General features: G+C 36.4%; 1 protein-coding gene across 14 annotated transcripts in view; it reads right to left on the bottom strand.

The window, feature by feature from the left end:
- The window catches only part of FNIP1 (folliculin interacting protein 1), a 95,944-nt gene that overhangs the window by 55,388 nt on the left and 17,660 nt on the right, over window positions 1–22,896 (bottom strand). For 4 of the 14 annotated variants that reach the window (XM_036312335.1, XM_036312338.1, XM_036312337.1 and 1 more), the window contains exons 2-5: window positions 13,461–13,587; window positions 6,333–6,467; window positions 3,871–3,971; window positions 3,526–3,600 (exon numbers count right to left, since the gene is read on the bottom strand). In XM_036312335.1, coding sequence (XP_036168228.1) covers window positions 3,526–3,600; window positions 3,871–3,971; window positions 6,333–6,467; window positions 13,461–13,587 — 438 coding nt within the window. Of the gene's footprint in view, window positions 1–3,525; window positions 3,601–3,870; window positions 3,972–6,332; window positions 6,468–13,416; window positions 13,588–16,388; window positions 16,601–16,675; window positions 16,850–17,770; window positions 18,445–21,478; window positions 22,423–22,896 lie in introns of those variants that run through there. The other 10 variants (XM_036312340.1, XM_036312343.1, XM_036312342.1 and 7 more) reach the window with 10 other exon arrangements.

Genomic DNA, 22,896 nt, shown 5'->3' with positions numbered 1-22,896 from the left:
TAAACTCTTAAAAATCAGTACCTCTGGCATCCATCTCTCTCTATATATAAAAGGCTAATATGCAAAATGTCCCCTTGGGAGTTCAACTGCTCACTATGACATGCGCTGACCACCAGGGGGCGGCGAAGAATGAAGGAAGGCCCCAGCTGGCAGCTGGAAGGCCCCGATCAGCCCTGATTACTGGTCAGGCCTAGGGACCCTTACCCATGCATGAATTTCATGCACCGGGCCTCTAGTGATAGTATAAAAAAAAAATCTTTCCCTTTCTTTCCTAAAAGTTAAGTCTTTGTAAAGTATTGACAATAAATAGCTCTTAAGAATGGCCCTCGTTCAGAGTTGGCTTCTGGCTATCTCTTGCTGCTTTTGACTTGGGTACCCCGATGGTTTCTGATCTGCAACCTGCAAAATCCCTCCCTGGGGTCCACTACCACTTCGTGCTAGCCCCAGTCCTTCATTAATAGGTTCTGGCATGTAGCCCATTATCCTAATACTAGGGGCCCAGTGCATAAAATCGCACGAGACCCATGACCCAGAGTCCTGTGGCTCAGCAGGACCCAGAAAGAGTCCTGCGGCCGCCACCGCCTCAGGAGGCGAGACCCAGAAACCCGCCCACACCTCCAGTCAAGTCCTCCAGAGTCAAGTCCCTGCCCACCCGTGCGTACCTCACCACACACAGTCCCGCCCACCCCACTCATGCAGCCTCCTGCTGATCGGGCGTTACGGCATGACAACCATAGGCTTTTTATATAACAGATCAGCTTCACTATTCTAATCTTGGTAATAATAACTTGTAATATCCTTGTGCCCCACCATATGGCTGGCCTAGGTCACTCCTAATTGCAGGGTTAATGTGCAGGGGGATCTAAAAACTGAAGAGCACAACCTCCACATGCACTGCAAAATGGAAAATCAGCATATCAACGTAACATGGAAATGCATTCAACATTTTACTTCCAGATATAGCTCCAAGCAAATTAGAGAAAGAGAAATCACATTTCCTGTTCTTCAACTAAACTCAAATGAGGAAGCAATCTTGCCTCCAAACACAGAGTGGCTGGATGGATAAAAAAAAACAAGAGCCAACAATATGCTGCCTACAAGAGATTCACTTCAGCTGTAGGGACACACATAGGCTCAAGGTGGTGGGGTAGAAAAAGACATTCTATGCAAGTGGAAACCAAAAGAGAGCAGGGGTAGCTGTATTTATGTCAAACAAAACAAAATGTTTTTGTTTACCAAAAAACGGTAAAAAGAAACAAAGATGGTCATACAAAAAGGAGTCAATTCATCAAGAAGATATAGCTATCATAACATCAGAATATCTAAACATATTAAGCAAATACAATCAGATCCAAAGGAAGAAATAGACAACAATGCAATAGAGGATTTCAATACCTTACTCTCAATACTGGATAGATGATCCAGACAGAAAACCAACAAGAAATACAGACCTGAACCATGCTTTAGACTAAATGGCACTAACAGACACATACAGCATATTCCATTCAATAGCAGTGGAAAACACGTTCTTGTCAAGCACACACGAAACACTCTCCAGAACAGGTCACACGATAAGTCACAAAACACGTCTCAGCCAATTTTAGAAGACTGACATCACACCAAGTATCTTTTCTGACCTTAGTAGATGAAAACTGGGGGAAAAAAATAGAATGAAAGCTGGAAAATTCACAAATATGTGGAGATTTTAAAAAATGCTCCTAAACAACCAATGTATCACAGAAGAAATACAAAAGAATATCAAGAAATATCTTGAAACAAATGAATATGAAAGTATGCATATCAAAACATGGGATGCTGCAAAAGCAGTTCTAAGAGGAAAGTTTATAGCAAAAAAAATGTCTACATTAAAAAGCAAGAAATATCTCAAATAAACAATTTCACTGTACACCTCAAGGAACTAGAAAATAACAAACTATGTCCAAAAGTTATCAAAAATAAGGAAACACAGTAAGTGTCCACTTAACTTCAATAAGTTCTGCAACTTTAAGCAAAATGATTTATAATGAAACCAATTTTACCACACAGGCTAATTGATAGAAACAAGAGTTCGGTTCTTACAGAATCTCATCAATGTTATAGTAAAACAACATTGACCAAAATGACGTTATTCAAGCACCTGTTATTAACGAAAATCAGAGGGGAAATAAATAAAAGAGACCAGAAAAATAATAGAAAATATCAATAAAACTAAGAGCTGGTTTTCTGAAGAGATACACAAAGTTGACAAGTCTTTCACTAGACTAATTTGGAAAGAAAGAGAGAGGCGATTGTGTGATTGCAGGGGTGGAGGTGGAAGAGAGCATAGAGGGGACAAATGGTGATGGAAAAAAATAATATAAAATAAACACTTTGAAAAGTCACTCTGCTTCAAAAACGACACAATAGCATCAAAAACAATCAAATAGGAAGAAATTTAAGAAAGGAGGTAAATGATCTCTACAATGAAAACTACAAGCCTTTCTTGAAAGAAACTGAAGGTGACACAAACAAATGGAAAAATACCCCATGTTCATGAATCAGAAGAATGAACATTGCTAAAATGTCCCTATTATCCAAAGCCATCTATAGATTCAATGCAACCCCTAACAAAATTCCAGTGGCATTTTTCACAGAAATAAAATTTTTAAAAAACCTTAAAATTTGCAGAGCCTGGCCTGTGTGGCTCAGCGGTTGAGCATCAACCCATGAACGAGGTCATCACAATTCGATTCCCAGTCAGGGCACATGCCTGGGTTGTGGGGTTCCATCTCCAATGGGGGCAGCCCATCAATGATTCTCTCTAATCATTGATGTTTTTATCCCTCTCTCCCTTTCCCTTTCTCTCTGAAATCAATTAAAAAAATTTTTTTAAAAAGTTGTATAGAGCCACAAAAGACCCTGAATACCCAAAACAATCTTGAGAGGAACACAGCTACAAGCATCACACTTCCTAATTTCCAACTAGACTACAAAGCTACAGTACAGTAATCAACAGTATGGTACTAGCATAAAAATAGACACATAGAACAATGGAACGAAATTGAGAGCCAAGAAAAAACTCACATTTACAGGGTATGGCAAAAATTGGTTTATAGTTGTGAGTATGGGAAGTGGAGTTTATTCTTGTATTATTATTTATTAATTAGTATATTATTTTCCATACTAATAATTATATTAAACCTACTTTTGCCTCACCTTGTAAAGCATGCAGATTATAGCTAATAATACTGTATTATATACTTAAAAGTTGCTAGGAGAGTACATCTTTAATGTCCTTACCACAAAAAATAAATGCAAGTATGTGATAGGATAAAGGTGTTAGTGCTATGATGGTAACCATTTTGCAATGTAAATGTATCAAATCAACACCATATATACCTTAAATTTACACAATGTTTTATATCTGTCATAGCTGGGGGGGAAATCTGGTTTCCATAAACTTTCAAACTTAAGGGAGCAGTCTGTTAGTTTCATATTCTGCACACCTTAAATAATTCATTTCTCCCTGTATCCATAACCACTTACGTATTAAGACTCCCACAGATGCTGCTGCCAGTCCTTGCAGTAAAAACTTTGCTAAGCATAAGCTGTGGAGGGGAACTAGGAAAAAAAAAAGAGAGAGGAACACAGAGAGATCAAAACTAGAACACAAGAACCTTCTCAATTTATTATAAATAAAAAATGTATAACTCAGAGAGATTTCACAGCAGTCACAACAGCCATGAAGCAGAATTAAACCTACAGAAAATTATAAATTGAGAAATCTGACATTCTCAATCTGAGTGAAGACTATATGAAAATTCATTCATCTTAAAAACTATTAACTATTCTAAATGGATTCATTAAGAAAAAAATCAGAAAATCCCTTACCGGATCTGATGAATTTTTAAGGTGGATCCTTTGTAGCTCATTGCTACTGAGCCAAACATCATCTCTCCAAGCATATTGGCATCAGAAGAGCACCGAGAGCCCTAAACAATAACCATACATTAATAAAATTGTAAGATTTAAAACCCTATGACTATTTCAAATATTTTTATTAAAAATTCCTTTGCTATAGTTCTACATAATGGTTTTTAAGTGATTCTATGCTGTTGTGCAGCTTGATTTTCTTCATTTCACAATGTCTTATAGATCTAACCATATCGCTGTACATGGATTTCTTTTAAGAGCTGCACAGCATTCTACTGCATGAAAATACCAACATTTATCAAGTCAGCTCCCTTTACTGATGGGTATTTAGGTCATTTCTAGATTTTTGCTATTACAAATAATGCTCAAATGAGCATGAATAATCACATCTTATGCATATGCAATGTTTCTCCAGGAGAAGTTATAAAAACTGGAATTCATAGAACTTGTAGAATAACTTTTACCACTCCTACAAAAATAGGCATTCATAAATGGGGTAATTGTGTCTATTTTTTTAAAAAGGACTTATTTGAAACATTAAAATGTCTTGTTTTTGAAGAACTGATCAAAAACTTATTCCTTTCCATTTTTCTTTAACTGTCTTCATAGGAGTCAGAAAAAAAGCTAAAAATTGAACTCATCCATTTGGTCATTATTTAGATACTATGGCAAATATCACTAATTAACTATCAAATATCTATTCCTTATATTCTGAAGTGCTATTTGTTTCAGGGCAGCACGTGCCCTGAAAAAAACAAACAAATGCATTTCAGAGCTGCCTCTATAAATAGGAGATTTAAGGTTGGTTTCTATATTCAATGGGTAAGACTAATGGCTAGAGCAGCAGCTTTCAGAACTATCCACTTACAGGCCTGGTCAATGAGATAAAAATGGAAGTCACTGGAGACAGAGATGCCACATTAGAACAACAAGGCAACAAGTACACATTAATTCTGTCTAGGCAGAAAGATAAGGAAGTTTTCGTTATCTTGAAACCCATATGTACCATACTTCTTGTCATGTAAGAAAAAAAATCCTTAATTTGCTTAAGTCGCTGTTATAGAGGGTGTCCCAACCCAATTCCTAACTGATTTATATAATAACACAATGAGGAAGATGACATTAATAATATAATAAATGATGATTATTCACAAATTTTACTAAAACCATTATATTGTGGAAAAATCAAGAATTTGAAGTTTTAAAAAAATTCTTAACAATCATTCACTACTTTAGGGTTTCTGAAATCTGAATCCATTCGCTAAAATTCATTTTTCACTGCATAATATCAGAAAGGCAAGTTTGCACAACTGGTCAAATTAGAAAATGTCCAAATTAGCATACATATGAAGATGTATTTATAGCACAGCACTATTAGGAAATTGTTAAGGTATTCTGCTAACGGTGAAGAAGGAATATGGGAGGACAGGAGGAACTATGTAGTACCTCCTAATATCTGAACTTTAATAACTTCAGAGTTCTTCATATAATTCTGTCACATTGATTTGGTATAAGGGCCAGTTTCCATCCAAACATAATTATCTAATTACAAACAACTAAAAAGCCCAGTATTCCATTTTGGTACCCCTAAATATAAAATACTTGTCACTCATTCATGCAAGCTTGGCTGACACAAATAAATTCACATTTGCTTAGTATGATACCAAATACTGATCTTTTGTAAAATATAGCAAGTTCATAGAGAAGTTCCTATGTAGTTACTTATTTGTTTAATTCTGTTTGCTAATCCTCGCTCGAGGATATTTTTCCATTGATTTTTAGGGAGAGGGGAAGACAGAGAGAAACATCTATGTGATAGAAATACACTGATTGGTTGCCTCCTGCACAAGTCCCAACCAGGGCCCAGGCCGGGGAGGAATCTGCAACCAAAGTACATGCCCTTGACCAGAATCGAACCTGGGACCCTTTGGTCTGCAGGCTGACATTCTATCCACTAAGCTAAACCGGCTAGGGCAAATTCTGTATTTTTAAGTGTCATAATAGTTTTCAAAAATAAAAAATGCACATTTCTAATTGTATATACTTCAAATCATACTTTAATTTCATACTATAGCTGAACTGTATAATTATTTTATATTTATCTTCATATTTTAATAATTAAAAAGTATATAAAATAAGAAATTATTTTGGTAGCCCCACCAAAAAATGCTGAAGTGGAAAATAAAGGGTAAAGAAAATACCCCTGCTGCCTATGCCTATAGTTCTCTGTACTTCCCCTACCCTAAGATTTATCTAAGTACATAAACTTACTTGTTTAATTATCTGCCTCCCCAACTATAAGGTAAGCTTCAGGAGGGTAAAACTAGTCCATGTTATATCCCAATCCCTAGAATAGTGCACAACATATTGTAGGTACTCAAAAATATTTATGAATGAATAAATGACATCAGTGATCTTACCTGGTACTTAGGACACTGTTCTTTTACATCAGAAGATGAAGTACTAGAACTATCCAAAGAAGAAGAACTGTCTCCTCCAGGTTTCAGTTGGCAGCATTTCCCAAACACTTTAACTTGAGCATCACTACAGAGTTTCTGAAATTATAGATATTATCCCCATTTATATTTTAACTGATTTTTAACCATACATGAATCTAATTATAGCATAAAAACCTTTGCAAATCCAAACATGAAATAATTCAAAATACTATAACCTTAATGTAATGACTATTTGCATTTTACCGTATTCTCTCCAATACTGTTTACTTTTCTTTATGTCATTAACTATAATTACTTGTGGAGTTTGTATCTTACTTTTCTCAACAACGTTATATCACTAGAAGTCGGGTGCACGAAATTCATGCACGGGGGGGGGGGGGGGAGGGAGTGCGGGTCCCTCAGCCTGGCCTGTGTCCTCTCACAGTCCGGGAGCACCACGATTGATCGCCCAAAAGAGGTCGGCCCTGCCCACCCAGCCAGGGCTCCTTGATGCCTCCTCCCAGCAGAGGGAGGCCCTGTCCACCCGCTGCAGCCTGCCAGCCAGTGGCCTGGGTCACCCTCTTCGGGGCAATAGTGGAGTCCCCTCCCCCCGCACCAATTGGTCAATAACCCTGCCAGCTGGTGGCCTGGGCCTCCCCATGCAGGGAGATCATGGGGCGATGGCCGGGCCCCCAACCAATCGCATCGCACCCACCTTGGCTGGCCTGGCGCCAGTGGGTGTCATAGCATGGTCGTCTGGAGGGTCATTCTGCTGTTTGGTTGTTCGGTCTATTTGCATATTATGCTTTTATTATTATAGATTATTATAGATGGGGATCTTTCTATATTACTATGGGCTAGACAATGTTCATTACTAGTGACTTAACAAATATACTATAGCAATTTCAAATTATTTGGCCTCAAAACCCCTTTATGCCCTTAGAAATTATTGAGAACTCCAAAGGTCTTTTGTATGTGAGCTATATCTACATTATTTTCAAAAAAAATTTAAAAATACTTATTAAATCAAACATAATACAACCACTAAAGGTGAACATAAGTAACATATTTTATGGAAAAAATACTTCTGGGAAGAGATGCAGAGGTGGAAGAAAACATGTAAATGAGAGCTGTATATTTCACTATATGTACATACATATAAATTAATCTTTTGAAATAAAAATGTATTGAACAATTGAATTTTTAATAAAATCTAACTTTAGGATCAAAAGGCTTTGTAGTCAAGTATGGAAGAAGAATGTATTTCTATTTCTATTTCTATTTCTATTTCTATTTCTATTTCTATTTCTAGGCTCCAACAGGTTCTTGAATTTTCACTCAGAACCATCAAAGCTGTACCTCACCAAGGTCTGTGATACTCCTAAAAGCATTCCAGTGCTTTATCATAGTTACCAGAATGTCCACTCTTCCATAAAACAGACCTCCAAAGGTTTTCAGAAGGGGGATGAGGGGACATTTCGGGGATAAGGACACATTTGTAATATCTTAATCAATAAAGGGGGGGGAAAAGTAAAAAAAAAAAAACAAAAACAAGAAGTAATGTGACTGACATCACAATTTTTGGAAGACCAATGGCATTGTAAAAGAGAGCATCTGGTAATTCCAAATAATCTCTAATCAAAAATGTAAAGAGAGAGCGTGGTAAAACAAAAACAAGGGCTTTAAAACTAAATAGACGACATTTAAATCCTGGTTCCTTGAACAAGTTACTTGACCTCTCTAAAGCCTTATGTCTTTAATCAGGAGAAAAACCCTACCTAATGACTAGGTTATTTGTAATACTTTTAGGGGTATATATGTGTCTGTGTGTCTCTCATTACATATTTGTACACAAATAAATATATAAAGTGTCCTATACAATGTCTAGACCGAGCATATGCTTACTGATTTGTAGTTATGTTATTAGAAAAAAGTTAAAGTCAAGGCTAACATAACTGAATGCCTACTCTGGAATCAGGAACGTCACTAGATATTTTCATTTATAGTATTTCATTTAAAAACTCACTAAAAATATTGGTATTTTCAGTATTGATATTCTTGGCCACATCGTAATAACTTTGCTACTTATTGATCACCCATAAAATGCTAGACCTTAAGTATATTTTTTATAATACTCAATATGGTAGATATTACAACCCAATTTTACTGATGAGAAACCTGAAGTCCAGGTTAAGTCACTCACCAAGATTACAAGAGCTAGTGAGTCTGTAATATACCTTAGAGTCAAAATCAGTTGGCCTGACAGATCTACTATTACAAACTACCATTTTATTTGTTAACAAAAGCATTTGAGTAGTATGTGTACTGATCATTAGGGAACAGAAATGAATAAAATAGACCCAGTCCTTTTCCTCATAGAACTAACAATCTAAGTGGAAAAAGAGACACTTAACAAATAATTAGACAAAAGTATATATATATGATGAAACATATACTTCAAATATATTTTTAGAAAGTAATAATATTAAAATACCAATGGCATATTTCAAAGATCTAGAACAAACTCTCCAAAAATTCATCTGGAATAAAAAAAAGACCTCGAATAGCTGCAGCAATCTTGAGAAAGAAGAACAAAGTTGGAAGGATCACAAAACCAGATATATCAAGCTGTATTACAAAGCCACTGTCCTCAAAACTGCCTGGTACTGGCACAAGAACAGACATATAGACCAATGGAACAGAACAGAGAACCCAGAAATCAACCCTAGCCATTATGTTCAATTAATATTTGACAAAGGAGGCAAGAGCATACAATGGAGTCAAGACAATCTCTTCAATAAATGAAGCTGGGAAAATTGGACAAATACATGCAAAAAAATGAAACTATACCACCAACTTACACTATACACAAAAATAAACTCAAAATGGATAAAGGACTTAAGTGTAAGACGGGGAACCATAAAAATCTTAGAACAATCCATAGGCAGCAAAATAGCACACATATGTCATAGCAATATCTTTACCGATACAGCTCCTAGGACAATGGAAACTAAGGAGAAAATAAACAAATGGGACTTTATCAAAATAAAAAGCTTCTGCACAGCAAAAGAAACCACCAACAAAACAACAAGAAAGCCCACTTCATGGGAGAATATATTTGCCAACATTATCTCTGATAGGGGTTTAATCTCCAAAATTTATAGGGTACTCATACAAAAGGGAACTTAACAAAAGAAAGATAAACAATCCAATAATAAAAAAAAAAATAGGCAAAGGACCTAAATAGACACTTTTCGAAAGAGGACATACAGAAGGCCGAGAGATATATGAAAACATGCTCAAAGTCACTAATCATCGAGAGATGCAAATCAAAACAACAATGATGAACCATCTCACACCTGTCAGAATAGCTATCATCAAAAAATTGACAACGACAAGTGCAGGTGAGGATGTGGAGAAAAAGGAACGCTTGTGCACTGCTGGTGGAAATGCAGACTGGTGCAGCCACTGTGAAAAACAGTATGAAGTTTCCTCAAAAAACTAAAAATGGAACTGCCATTTGACCCAGTAATTCCACTTCTAGGAATATATCCCAAGAAAACAAGAAACACCAATCAGAAAGGATATATGCACCCCTATGTTCATAGCAGCACAATTTACAATAGCTAAGATTTGGAAACAGCCTAAGTCCCCATCAGCAGATGAGTGGATTAGAAAACTGTGGTACATCTACACAATGGAATACTATGCTGCTGTAAAAAAGAAGAAATTCTTACCATTTGCAGCAGCATGGATGGACCTGGAGAGCATTATGCTAAGCAAAATAAGCCAGTCAGAGAAAGATAAATACCACATGATCTCACTCATTTGTGGAATATAATGAACAACATAAACTGATGAACAAAAATAGAATCAGAGACATAGAAGCATCGAACAGACTGTCCAACCTATGAGGGAAGGCGGGGGGTGAGGTGGTAAGAGATCAACCAAAGGACTGGTATGCATACATATGAGCATGACCAATGGATACAGACAGTAGGGGGTGAGGGTGGGGGTAAGGGCATGTGCTGGTGGGGTGGGAGCCGCCAGGGAGAGGTCAATGGGGGGAAAGGGAGACTCATATAATACTTTAAATAAAGAATTTAAATTTTTTTTTGAAAAGTAATAATAATATTAACTGAGCTAACTCATAGGCACTTATTTTCTGGTCAGGTACTATTTATTCTGTTTTACATATTCTTTTTTTCCTCATAAAAATTCTATAAAGTACATACTATTATCCCCATTTTACAAATAAGTAGTCAAAGAATAATGTTAAAATTAATCATCCAAGAGAGGACTTAATTTAGTCAAGGGAGAGCAAGGAAGTTCCCCTTGATCATTTAAGCTGGGACTACAAACAAAGCATAGGAGTTATGGTGAAAGAGAAGAGTGGGAGGGCTTGAAAGATATTCCAGACTGAAGGAACTATGTATTGTGCACGTCCAATTTCTGAAATAAGAAGGAACTTGCTACAGGGAGAAAAGAAACAAACACACATCAGTTCCAGAACAACACATAAAAAGTATGCATAGAGGTGTACATAAAAGTTCACTCACACTCACACATACTCATACACACACACTTTCTGCGCCCCCCCCCCCATTCTTTCTCCCATAACTCACACACGCACACACACATACCCCTCTTTCGCCCACCAACTCCCCAGTTGTCTGATGTCTTTTCTCTTTCCCATTTTGAACTCATGACTTTTTTCTTGAAACCAAATAACTAGTGGAAGAAGGTCTAGTGAGAGGACAGGGGACAGTCAGCAACCCTTCTATGAGAACAACTGTAGGGCCAAAAGGGTTTCCTTTTCTTATTTTTTTGCTCTTATTCCTAAGGGAAATTATACAACATTTTATTTTTAACCCACAAAAACTAGCAACATGCTACGTAAGAATAAGAAATAAGTTATGAACACTGAGAAAAACATGCCTCTCATTGTCCTTAACATATATTTATTTTATCAACTCTCTTGTATAAAACCACTATCTCATTTCCCCTATCACTCCTCACCTACATGAATGATAGCCATGGTGAATATCCTCCTTATCCCTTTGGGCTTTGATAACCTATTAGCCAACACCTTATGTAGATGCCCTCCTCAATCTACCAGGGCCCTGATGCTCAGCTCTGATCCAACATGTCTCCACCTCCTGACATCAGTGTTCAGCCCTACCTAATAGTTTTAAGACTAATTTAGAAGAGAGAGAAGGGTAGGATAAAGGTAGACATGGGGAATCAGAACTTTTAACCTGGATACATAATCATATTCCATGTTCCAGATTCAGTGTCACAACTGAAATTTAAATAAAAATAACCAGCACTTATAACATATAGTATTTCTATTTATAAAGTATTTTGCATGAATTTTCAACTCTTCTTCTTGTCCTGTTAACTTTTTAAAATTTTAAATTGCATGGAAGTAATGTGTTTACTTATAAAGTTCAAAAGTCAAAATAATGCCCGGCTGGTGTGGATCAGTATTGAGCATTGGCCCATGAATCAGAAGTTCACAGTTCAATTCCCAGTCAGGGCAAATGCCTGGGTTGCAGGTTGCAAGTTCCATCCCAGTAGGGGGACAGGCAAGAGGCAGCCGATCTATGTCTCTCATTATTGATGTTTCTATCTCTCCCTCTTCCTTCCTCTTTCTGAAACCAATAAAAACATATTTTAAAAGGGAAGACAAACAATCTAAAAAATGAGCAAAGGACCTAAATAGACACTTCTCCAAAGTGTACATACAGAAAGCCAAGAGACATATGAAAAAATGCTCAAGGTCACTAATCATCCAAGAGATGCAAATCAAAACGACAATGCGATATCACCGCACACCTATCAGAATAGCTATCATCAACAAATCAACAAATGACAAGTGTTGGCAAAGTTGTGGAAATGAAGACTGGTGCAACCATTGTGGAAAACAGTATGGAGTTTCCTCAAAAAATTAAAAATGGAACTCCCATTTGATCCAGTGATCCCACTTCTAGGAATACTAGAGGCCCGGTGCACTAATTCGTGCATGGGTGGGGTCCCTAGGACTGGCCAGCAATCAAGGCCTATTGGGAAGTTGGCCGGCCGGCCCCCTGATTGGGGCCTATCAGGGGAGCCAGCCAGCAGGGGGTAGGGACCGCAGGAGGTTGGCCGGCAGGGGGTGGGAGGAGGGGCTGCGGGAGGTTGGCTGGCTGGCCCCCACATCGAGGCCAACTGGGGGGCCAGCCAGGGGGAAGGGGCCGCAGGAGGTTGGCTGTGGGAACGCACTGACCACCAGGGGCCAGCTCCTGCATTGAGTGTCTGCCCCCTGGTGGTCAGTGTGCATCATAGCAACTGGTTGACCACTCATTCCGGTTGTTCAGTCATAATGGTCGCTTAGGCTTTTATATATATAGATATCCTATGAAACCCAAAGCACTCAGCAGAAAGAATATATGCACCCCTATGTTCTCAGCAGCACAACTGACAATAGCTAAGATTTGGAAACAGCATAAGTACCCATCAGCAGATGAGTGGATAAAAAAAACATGGTACATTTACGTGGCAATAAAAAAGAAAGAACTTGTAACTATTTGCAACAGCATGGATGGAATTATGCTGGATAGAATTATGCTAAGAGAAATAAGCTAGTCAGAGAAAGCTAAGTATCACATGATGTCACTCTCACTCATATGCATATTCTAATGAACCAAATAAACTGATGAACAAAAACAGACCCAGAGACGTAGAAGCATGCAGAGGGATAAGTGGGGTGGAGGGGGAGAGATCAACGAATGAACTCAATGCATAACCCATAGACACAGACAATAGGGTGGTGAAGGCCTGGGGGAAAAAGGAGAGAGGGCAATGGAGGAAAAAGGGGACATATATAATACTTTCAACAATAAAGATTTAAAAAAGAGAAAGAAAATAAATGTCAACCTAAAATGTCCTATGGTACTAGATTGATGACAAATAAGGCAGTGTTTTTTCCTTTAAAAATCTAAAAATAAGGGCTCTTAATTACAAAAGCATGGCCAAGATGTTTTATACTGACAAACAAAAGCACCATAATTAAAATTTTACTCACTTTTTCCAATTAAAACATGACATTAAATCAATAACAATGCTCACCGATACTGATATGTCTTCATTTTTTCTCTTAACACTGGAGTCAAACAAGACATTTCTTCCTCGTCTTTCACAGTCTTGATATACAATCAGTCGAATCTGGCTTGGATCAAACTCTGGCAAAGGCCAACTTTAAAGAAAAATAAAGATCCATTAGAGTTATTTAATAAATATTCCACATAAATTTCTATAAATAAAACCTATATAACAGCCCTAGCCAGTTTGCAGTAAAACTTTACAGTAAAACTTTTAAAAAGCCACTGCATTTGTCTTATGTACTATTATAATGCATTTATTTCACAATTAAAAAGATTAATGTAATAAGAGAGAGATAGGGAGGAAAGGGAAAGAGAGAAAACAAAAAGCTGTAAATACTAGTCTGGTGAACTGAACACACAACTGATAGGACAGTTGCTAAGAAACAGGAGAACTGCCATTCCAGAGGCTGTTTGTCATTAGTTACATTAGGCTGAATGGTCCATTCCTCACAATCCATTAGTCACAGCTCTTGGTTGGGATTCCTCCTTTCCTTAAGAAAACCTGATCCTTAACCCTATCAATACCTGTCAAGCAAATTGTAACTGGCAACATAAAACATCTTCATCTCAAACTCTTGACAGTATATACAATTTTAGTTTTCTCCTGTCTAATCCTTAGCAAATATCTGTGTGTTTGAAACTAATGAAAGAACCTCCAAGAAACTGAAGCTAAACCACAGAGATTCATCCATAGACTACACTAATTTGCATCCCATTGAACAAAAATCTTACACCTATGGATGAGGACAGTGGCAGGGGTAAGGGCAAGGGGTGGGGTGGGAACCAGGTGGAGGGGAGCTATGGGGGGAAAAAAGAGGAACATCTGTAATAATCTGAACAATAAAGATTTATTTAAAAAAAGAAAAAGAAAAAAGAAATAAATACCCCTGGTCAGTGTGGTTCAGTTGATTGGTCCCATGCACCAAAAGATGGCCGGTTTGAGGGCCAGTTTGATTCCCCATCAGGGCACAGGCCTGGGTTGCAGGCTCCACCCCCAGAAGGGGATCGGGCATGCAGGAGGCAGCCAATCAATGTTTTTCTCTCCTGGATGTTTTTATGTCTCCCTTCCTCTCTCTGAAATCAATAAAAATTTTAAAAAAGAAATAAATATAGTAATTTTGGATAAGTGGTAGATGAAATAAATCAAAACAGAAAATTAACAGATTATGATAGAGGTAGGTGATAGTAAGAAGATAGTATGGAAGTGGAAGAGGTATAGTCACTTTTTAAAGTGCCTATATGGACAAAATTCTGTAGAGAAAGAGAAATTGGGTTTTGCTGGATGTAAGGTCTTTCAACAAATCTTGAATAAGTACACCCTCATTTCATTCATCCAAACCCTAAGACACCCGAAGAATAAAATCAAAATTCCTTTGCTTAGATGTAAAGTTGTTTAAAATCTGGTCCTGCTCTGCCTTTCCAGAATTATTTCATGTTAGCCATGATACCATGGACGTTGGATATGTGAAATTAGGAAAGAGAATGGCTCTCAGTTTTCAGATTTTATTTAAACAGGTATCAATAATAAAGGTAGGGAATACAAGGTGGGGGCGGGGAGGAGAAATTTTGGGATAAGGATGTTAATAGGCTGAGTTCAAAGGGCCTGAGACAACTGCAAAAAGATGTCCAATAGACTGATGACAAGCAATGGTCTTAGAATAAAGGCTGAGCCTAGAATTCTAGACACAGGAGTTACTGACACACATAGTTGATAATGAAATCATTTAGGGAGAACTTATTAATTGAAAAGAAAAAGGAAAGTGATCAATACACTAGAATTTTAGGGAACAACAATATTTTAAGGACAGAGAAAAGACAAGTAGAAAAGCTTCTAAGGAACATCAGTAATGACAGACTACCAGAGTGCTGGCTGGTGTGGCTCAGTTGGTTGGGCATGGTCCCATGCACCAGGCAGTTGCTGGTTTGATTTCCGGTCAAGGGCACATGCCTGGGTTGCTGGCTCAATCCCTCATAGGGGGGTGTGCAGGAGGCAGCCTATCGATGTTGCACTCTCACATTGATATCTCTCTCTCTCTCTCTCTCTCTCTCTCTCTCTCTCAAAATCAACAAACTATTCTTTAAAAAAAAAAGAGAGACAAAAGAGAAAACCCATGGTAAAATGTCATTTCAAAAATCAAGGAAGATGAAAGATGAAAAAAGGAATAGTGTGCACAGTGCCAAAGGGAGCAGAAAGGCCAAAATTTATAAAAACTACAAGTGTCCACAGAGTTTATCAATGTCTTTGGTACTCTTGCAAGAACCATTTCTGTGGAGAAGTAGGATGCGGACGGGGGTCAGTCACAAAGCAATAGCAATGGATTGAAGGGTAAGAGCTGAGAAAGTAAGGATAGTAACTGTATGCCATTTGGAAAGATTTCCCTGTGAAAGGGGAAGACATAAGAATAGTGTGACATACTATAATTGCAGTGCAAAGTTTTGAAAGTAAAGGGGGACCCTAAACACACAGGAGTAAATTGAGATTATTTTGGGCAACCAAGATGTATGGTCACCCCAGCAAGTAGAAGAGGAGATGAGGCTACAAGAGGATGTTTTCTTGAGGGGATGGGGGAATAGACATATTGAGATTTTTTTTCTATCTATCTATCTATCTATCTATCTATCATCTATCTATCTATCTATCTATCTATCTATCTATCTATCTATCTATCTATGGGGGGTGGGGGGGAAGAAGGCTCAATACCTAGAGGAGCTTAGACCTTAGGACAGGCCTGAATAAGATAAGGATAGAGATGGAAATTACGTAGCCTTATATTTAAATGGAAAAGAAATTCCTAGAGTCATTTGTTGTATAAAAAAAAAAAAAAAAAAAAGGGAAGAAAAGAAAAAAGAAAAAGCTGGTCAAAGTTATTCTTCACATCTTCAAAGTATGTACCTGAAATGGAGAGGTTTTTTAAAGCCTTGATTCCCTTTATGTTACAATGGAAAGAAGTGTAAATTCTGAAATTTATAGACCTATGAAATTGAGTATAAATAAATTTGTTACCAAAAAAGTTGCCTGGCAAATTAATTCTATTTCAAATACACTAGGAGAGCATGATATTAAATAACAACAAATAAGAACCCTAAAGTGACTCCTTTATTAGGCAAGTCATTTAAAATGGTAATAGTCACCCTAGATTTATTCATTTTTCAAGTGAAAGAGAAGCGAAAATGACCTACCTAAAGTCACTGTTCTGGTTAGTGCTGGCTGGTCTCTCCCCTTCCTTTCACTCCCATCTCTACTCTAATCTTCTGGTGGTATTCACTTCTAATCAGCACTTCTGACATCTAATCCACCATGCTTTCCACTTCATCGTGTTGCCTCTTTTCATCAAAATTTAACTGAAGACATATCTAAGCCAAGTCATTAACAGAGGTAAGTATACCATCACCTTCACAAAAACTATATACTACAGTAAAACTTTCCTCAATATTAAGCTATTGTGTTCAGCATATTAAACATTAGTAAGAAAACTACTCAGTGATGAACCACAACTATTTTAAAACTCTGCACAGACGTTATTTATAGTTTATTTCAGCTTATCTGCTCTGCATGTTTTTTATCTCACACCTTAAAGAATGCTAACAGAAAGTAAACATGCTGGAATAGACACCTCCTTTACACACGAATTCCTCAGAAGACTACATGAATTCCTGTAACATATGTTACTGTTAAAATAAGGCTAAATCATTCATTCTCAGTGAAAACAAGGTGGCTTCCAAGGAGCCAAATTTGGTTCTTGGGGAGGGAGGAAAGAGACAAAAAATGTTTTAAGATATTACAATAGGTGTGGCCTCCATAGGGCCACAATACATAAGCAAATACACAGTGTATGTGTGGTATTAGAACTTTGGGGGCTGGAGTAGGGGGGTTTGACAGTAATAGAAAAACTGTCTAAAAAAAGATCATTAGGGGGAGAATAATGTTTTTAAAAAAAGGTTGAGAAAAACTTATCTAAATGCTAGTCTGCATCTCAATGCATTAAAAACGGTCATGTTTAAAGAAAATACCTAAATAATTCACCTTTTTATTCTATTTGGCCAATTCTTCTGTTTCATCAATCATCTTAAAATTGAATTTTATGCACTTTTAGATAAATACCAACCAACTGGTCTCTTCTCTTCCTCTACTCCTATTCCCACTTCATCAGCCATACACTTCCACTCCATCAAGGAGTCTGGAATAATCTCTGACTCATACAGTACACACTTATCACAACTGAAGATTTTAAGTTCATTCACTCAATAACTATTTGTATAGTGCTTACTATGTACCTGGTACTATGTTAGTTTTCCTTCCTGAGACTTATCCATCATTGTTGTCTCACTTAAATGAATACATGCAAGATGATGTAGACTATTCTGAGAACTTAACACCCAAAGCTCCTGCAAGTAGAGAGGGCAGCCAAGTTTCAAAAACTATGCACAGAGAATTAGAGAAAGAGCCACAAGTACTGGAAAACATTCTAAGTTTGGTAAAGGATAAATTATTGAGATAGGACGGGAAGGATAATGGAGGGATAAGTGAGGGAGGAAGAGATAAGCAAAAAGCTTTCCCAACACAACACCAAAATACCAAGGACTGGTCACCATCAGAACCCCAAAACATCAGATTCAATTGGAGAAATATTTTCTGTGGATGGGGAAAGTGATCCGAGTTTTTAAAAAACCTGTAGAAGGATTTTGCTTTAGAGAAATCTGATGTTAACTAGCCACTATTAAATATGTCTCCTGAAAGCAAAGTATACGTCTTATAATACTTTTAACATAACATTTTAATTTTTTGCCCCACAATGCAACATTCATCATTCCCTCTGTAAAACATACTAACCAGCAAAGGATGACAAATGAATGTATCTTTATGTATTTTAAGCTAAAAATGTTACAACATGTAGTTTTTTAATTCTCACTTCACTGGACTTTTTCCATTAATCTGGAAGTCCCCAATGTCAGATAAAACAGCTTATTTTCCTTTTCATATATTTACTGTGCATTTAAAAAAAAAACAATAACTGTGAACATATCAGCAATTTCCAATCATTTCTAGTAAAATACTTTTAATAAAAAATTTAATATCCAGTAACTGAGATATTATGACTGAAATTAATCAAAACATCTATATCTGCATGAGAAACAGAACTACATTTGCATCAGACAATCATTTACTCAGTTTATAGACAATAAAAACTCAATTTTTTGTCGAGGCAAGGACCCAATTCAATAACTTTTCCCCAACTAGGGGTCAAAATATATACAAAATTATAGAAACTGTTTACAGAAAAGTAAAGGAATCATAAACTACATGTAAAAATTGCACTGTAGAAAGTTTTTAAAGTCTTGAAAAAATACACATCATTATTTAAAGTATCTCTCATGGCATTTCTGCTACAAGTCACACATCAAAGCAGGTGCTTAAAAGAAATTTTCCTAAGCAGGTAGGACCGTCAAGTAACAATGTGCTGTTATTGTAGCAATTTTGCTTTTCAATGTAACTCAAACTGGTTTTGTAAACAATGGAAATTCCTCCCAAATTGACAACTTATTAATCACAAATTTTAGTTCATAGTTTACTTTGGCTATTCATGCTTCAGTATCTTCCTAAGTACTACAGGAAGAAACTGGAAGAGATAATGAATATAACAGAACTTCAATTAATTTGTTGAATAAGTGAGTGAATGAATGGCTATTTCAGGGGGTAGCACTTTAATGCTGGAAGCCTATATGTATAGGCTCTATGTACAGTAATTATTTCTCTAAGGAATAATTCTCTAACCTGACAGAAAAATAATCCCATAATTTATATGTTAATCTCAGTTCCAAAGAACTCTCTTATCAACACCAGATAACCTTTAGTCTGTTTATCTTTAGTCATACTAAATTCAATTATACCCAGAATATTAATAAAATCCTAATGATTGTCTTTTACCTTTCAATGACAAGCATAGTCAGCTATTGGGCTGCAGGATTACTATCATTTAATCAAATTAGATGATTTATATGAAATGTTATAAAATAAAGATAAATTATTATCAATGTTCATTAGAGATCCCCAAAATCCATTTATATTGACCTCATAATCTAACATGTATAAAATCATATGCAAAAAGTGAAATTTTACATACAATATTTCAGAGAAGGGGATTAATCACCTGTAACATGAATTCCTGGTGAAATGAAACCAATGCAGGAACAAATTTATATGCCCTTAGAACATAACATATCATATACCATATCTGCTATCATATTTAGTGTTTTTCAGTAACACATACACCTAATTGAATTCTATATCTAACCTATGTGGCTTTAAACTTTCTGACATTAATTCTGTATACCTAAGAACTTAAACTTCAGTGGAACACTGAAAGAATGTTAAAATGAACTGAACTACTGAGAACCAGTATCCAAGTTGTTCAATTTGGTTATACATATTGAAAAATTATTTTTAAACTTCCAGAGAATTTATTTAAAATCCAAAACAAAAGCCTGGCTGCCTGGTGCAGTGGTTGAGCATTGACCTATGAACCAGGAGGTCACGGTTCCATTCTAAATCATGGCACTTGCCCGGCTCGATCCCTAATATGGGGCATACAGGAGGCAGCCAATCAATGATGCTCTCTCATCACTGATGTTTCTATCCTCCCTCTCCCTTCCTCTCTGAAATTGATAAGAATATATTTTTTAAAAATAATAAAATAAAATACCAATGGCATATTTCACAGATCTAAAACAAATACTCCAAAAATTTATATGGAACCAAAAAAGACCCCAAATAGCCACAACAATCTTAAGAAAGAAAAACAAAGTTTAAGGAATCACAATACCAGATACCAAATTATACTATAAAGCTAGTGTAATCAAAAACAGGTTGGTACTGACATAAGAACAGGCATATATCAAAGGAACAGAACAAGGGAACCCAGAAATCAACCCAAGCCATTACACTCAAATATTTGACAACAAATGGTGTTGGGAAAATTGGACAAGTACATACAAGAAAATAAAACTAGGTTACCAATTTATACCACATACAAGAATAAACTAAAAATGTATAAAAAAACTTAATTGTAAGTTGTGAAACCATAAAAATCTTAGAAGAAAACATAGGCAGCCAAAGCTTATATATCCCACGCAGCAGAATTTTCACAGATACATCTCCTAGGACAAGAGCAAGAAAGGAAAAAATAAACAAATGAGACTACATCAAACTAAAAAGATTCTGCACAGCAAAGGAAAGCATACTTAAAATGCAAAGAAAACCTACTGTATTGGAGAACGTATTTGCCAACGATACAACAGATAAAGGGGTTAATTCCCAAAATATATAAAGAACTAATACAACTCCTATGCATTTTTAAAACAAAGTCAAAACAGACTTTATTTTCTAAATAAGGTAAAGGCAGCATATCAAATACCACCTTTTATGTTATCTCTAAAAGAGTCACATTAATGAAGTCTTCGGTTGTATATTTTTTTAAATGTATTTTTATTGATTTCAGAGAGGAAGGAAGAGGGAAAGAGAGATAAAAACATCAATGATGAGAGAGAATCATTGATCAGCTGCCTCTTACACACCCCCTATTGGGGATAGGGCCTGCAACCCAGGCAATGTGCCCTTGAGCGGAATCAAACCCAGGACCCTTCAATCCTCAGGCCTACGTTCTCTTCACTGAGCCAAACCAGCTAGGACGGTTGTAGATTTTTTTTTTTATTTTCTTTTTTATATATTTCTTTATTGACTTCAGAGAGGAAGGGAGAAGGAGAGAGAGATAGAAACATCAATGATGAGAATCATTGATTGGCTGCCTCCTGCACACCCCCCACTGGGGAACGAGCCCGCAACCCAGGCATGTGCCCTTGGCTGGAATCGAACCCGGGACCCTTCAGTCCGCAGGCTGATGCTCCATCCACTGAGCCAAGCCGGCCAGGGCGGTTGTAGATTTTTAAGAGCTCTAACTTTAAGATCAACTTTTGAAAGCCACACACCTGATGCCCAATTTTTTTTATTTCATCCATTTCTATTATTTCCTGTAAGATTTTGGAGAATTCATTCATAAAGGCTCCGTCACTATGAAGGAGTAATCAGGCCAACTAATAAAGGTCAATCCCAGTATAAAACAAAGCCACCTAGATTCATCGTAGGTCTGCATATTGAAGGAGGTAATAAGCAAGGTTAGACAATGGTTAAATTTTAAGAAAAGAATATATACACAATTAAAATTATATAGAAATGTGACTTTAATTTTGAAGATCTAGAATATTTAGTATGTCTAAAATATTTTAAGAAACACAGCAATTGGATTTGCGATTCCTTCCAACAAAAGCTCTCTGCTTGAAAGGAGACTGGGAAGCTTCTACAGCAAGACAGACAATATTGATAATTTTCCTCAAGCTCTCTCTCAGTAACTACTGAGGATCATTAACTATCATCTATTAATGTGTAACTTATAAGTACTCAAATGTTACTTCTTGTAACAAATGAGTACTCAAATGAATACTGTTAGATGTGCTACATTCTGCTTCTGTATCAAGAAATAAAGAAATGAACTTGACTCAAGCAAGTTGCCAGTTTCTCGGAAGTTTCTAATTTCATAGAGGTATATACCCAAGTAAAAATAATTATGAACAAAGAAAGATTCTAATGCATAGTTAAGCTACAGTGGAACATTAGTGTTTGTTTAGTATCTAGTTTCCAGTTTCAAAGTACTATAAATAAGATATGAGACACCAAACAAACCTACGTAATACCAACTGGTACTAGAAGACAACAGGGCTTTTTTCCCTGCTAGCAAACAGTTATTTTATTGTGCATGCTGTTTTCAGAACACTGAACAATCTTTGCTCTAAGCTTTTAAAACTAATATGTAAACATATTAATACATATTTAACTGAAAATTTTGGCAGGAAGAAACTGTAAAATCTCAAAGCATCTTTTATACACAAATAAAACAGAAGAGTGAGGATAAAAACCAGTTCACTAAAAAATTAAATACCTATCTAATCTAGTAATTTCACATTGAATTTATAAAATATTTTAAGATAGTCTGCTCTCCAGATAAGTGCAAAAATGTGTGCTAGTATTTTTAATTTAGTTCTTATCATAACTAGCAAGTTAGAAAAACTGAATTTAGTAAATGCATATAAAATATTTCTAGTCCCTAACACATTATCTCTAATTCTAAAAATTTAACTCCTGAGGACTCCATTACATACTCTTAAGGAAAGCCAGACAATATAGCTGAGATACTAAAATTTTTTACTGCTATAAAGCCAGAGAAGAGATAGTAGTTGCCAGAAGTTAGGGGGGAGGAGAAGGGTCTGATTGCAGAGGGATAGCATGAAGGAATTCTTTGGGCCATTGGAATTGTCCAGTAACGGTGGTAGTGGCTGTAATTATCTTAGCC

Source organism: Myotis myotis, unplaced genomic scaffold (genome assembly GCF_014108235.1).
Source record: "Myotis myotis isolate mMyoMyo1 unplaced genomic scaffold, mMyoMyo1.p scaffold_m19_p_6, whole genome shotgun sequence".
NCBI classification, from domain to species: domain Eukaryota; kingdom Metazoa; phylum Chordata; class Mammalia; order Chiroptera; family Vespertilionidae; genus Myotis; species Myotis myotis.
The sequence above is the reverse complement of the archived record's forward strand: the minus strand, read 5'-3'. Positions and strand labels throughout refer to the sequence as shown.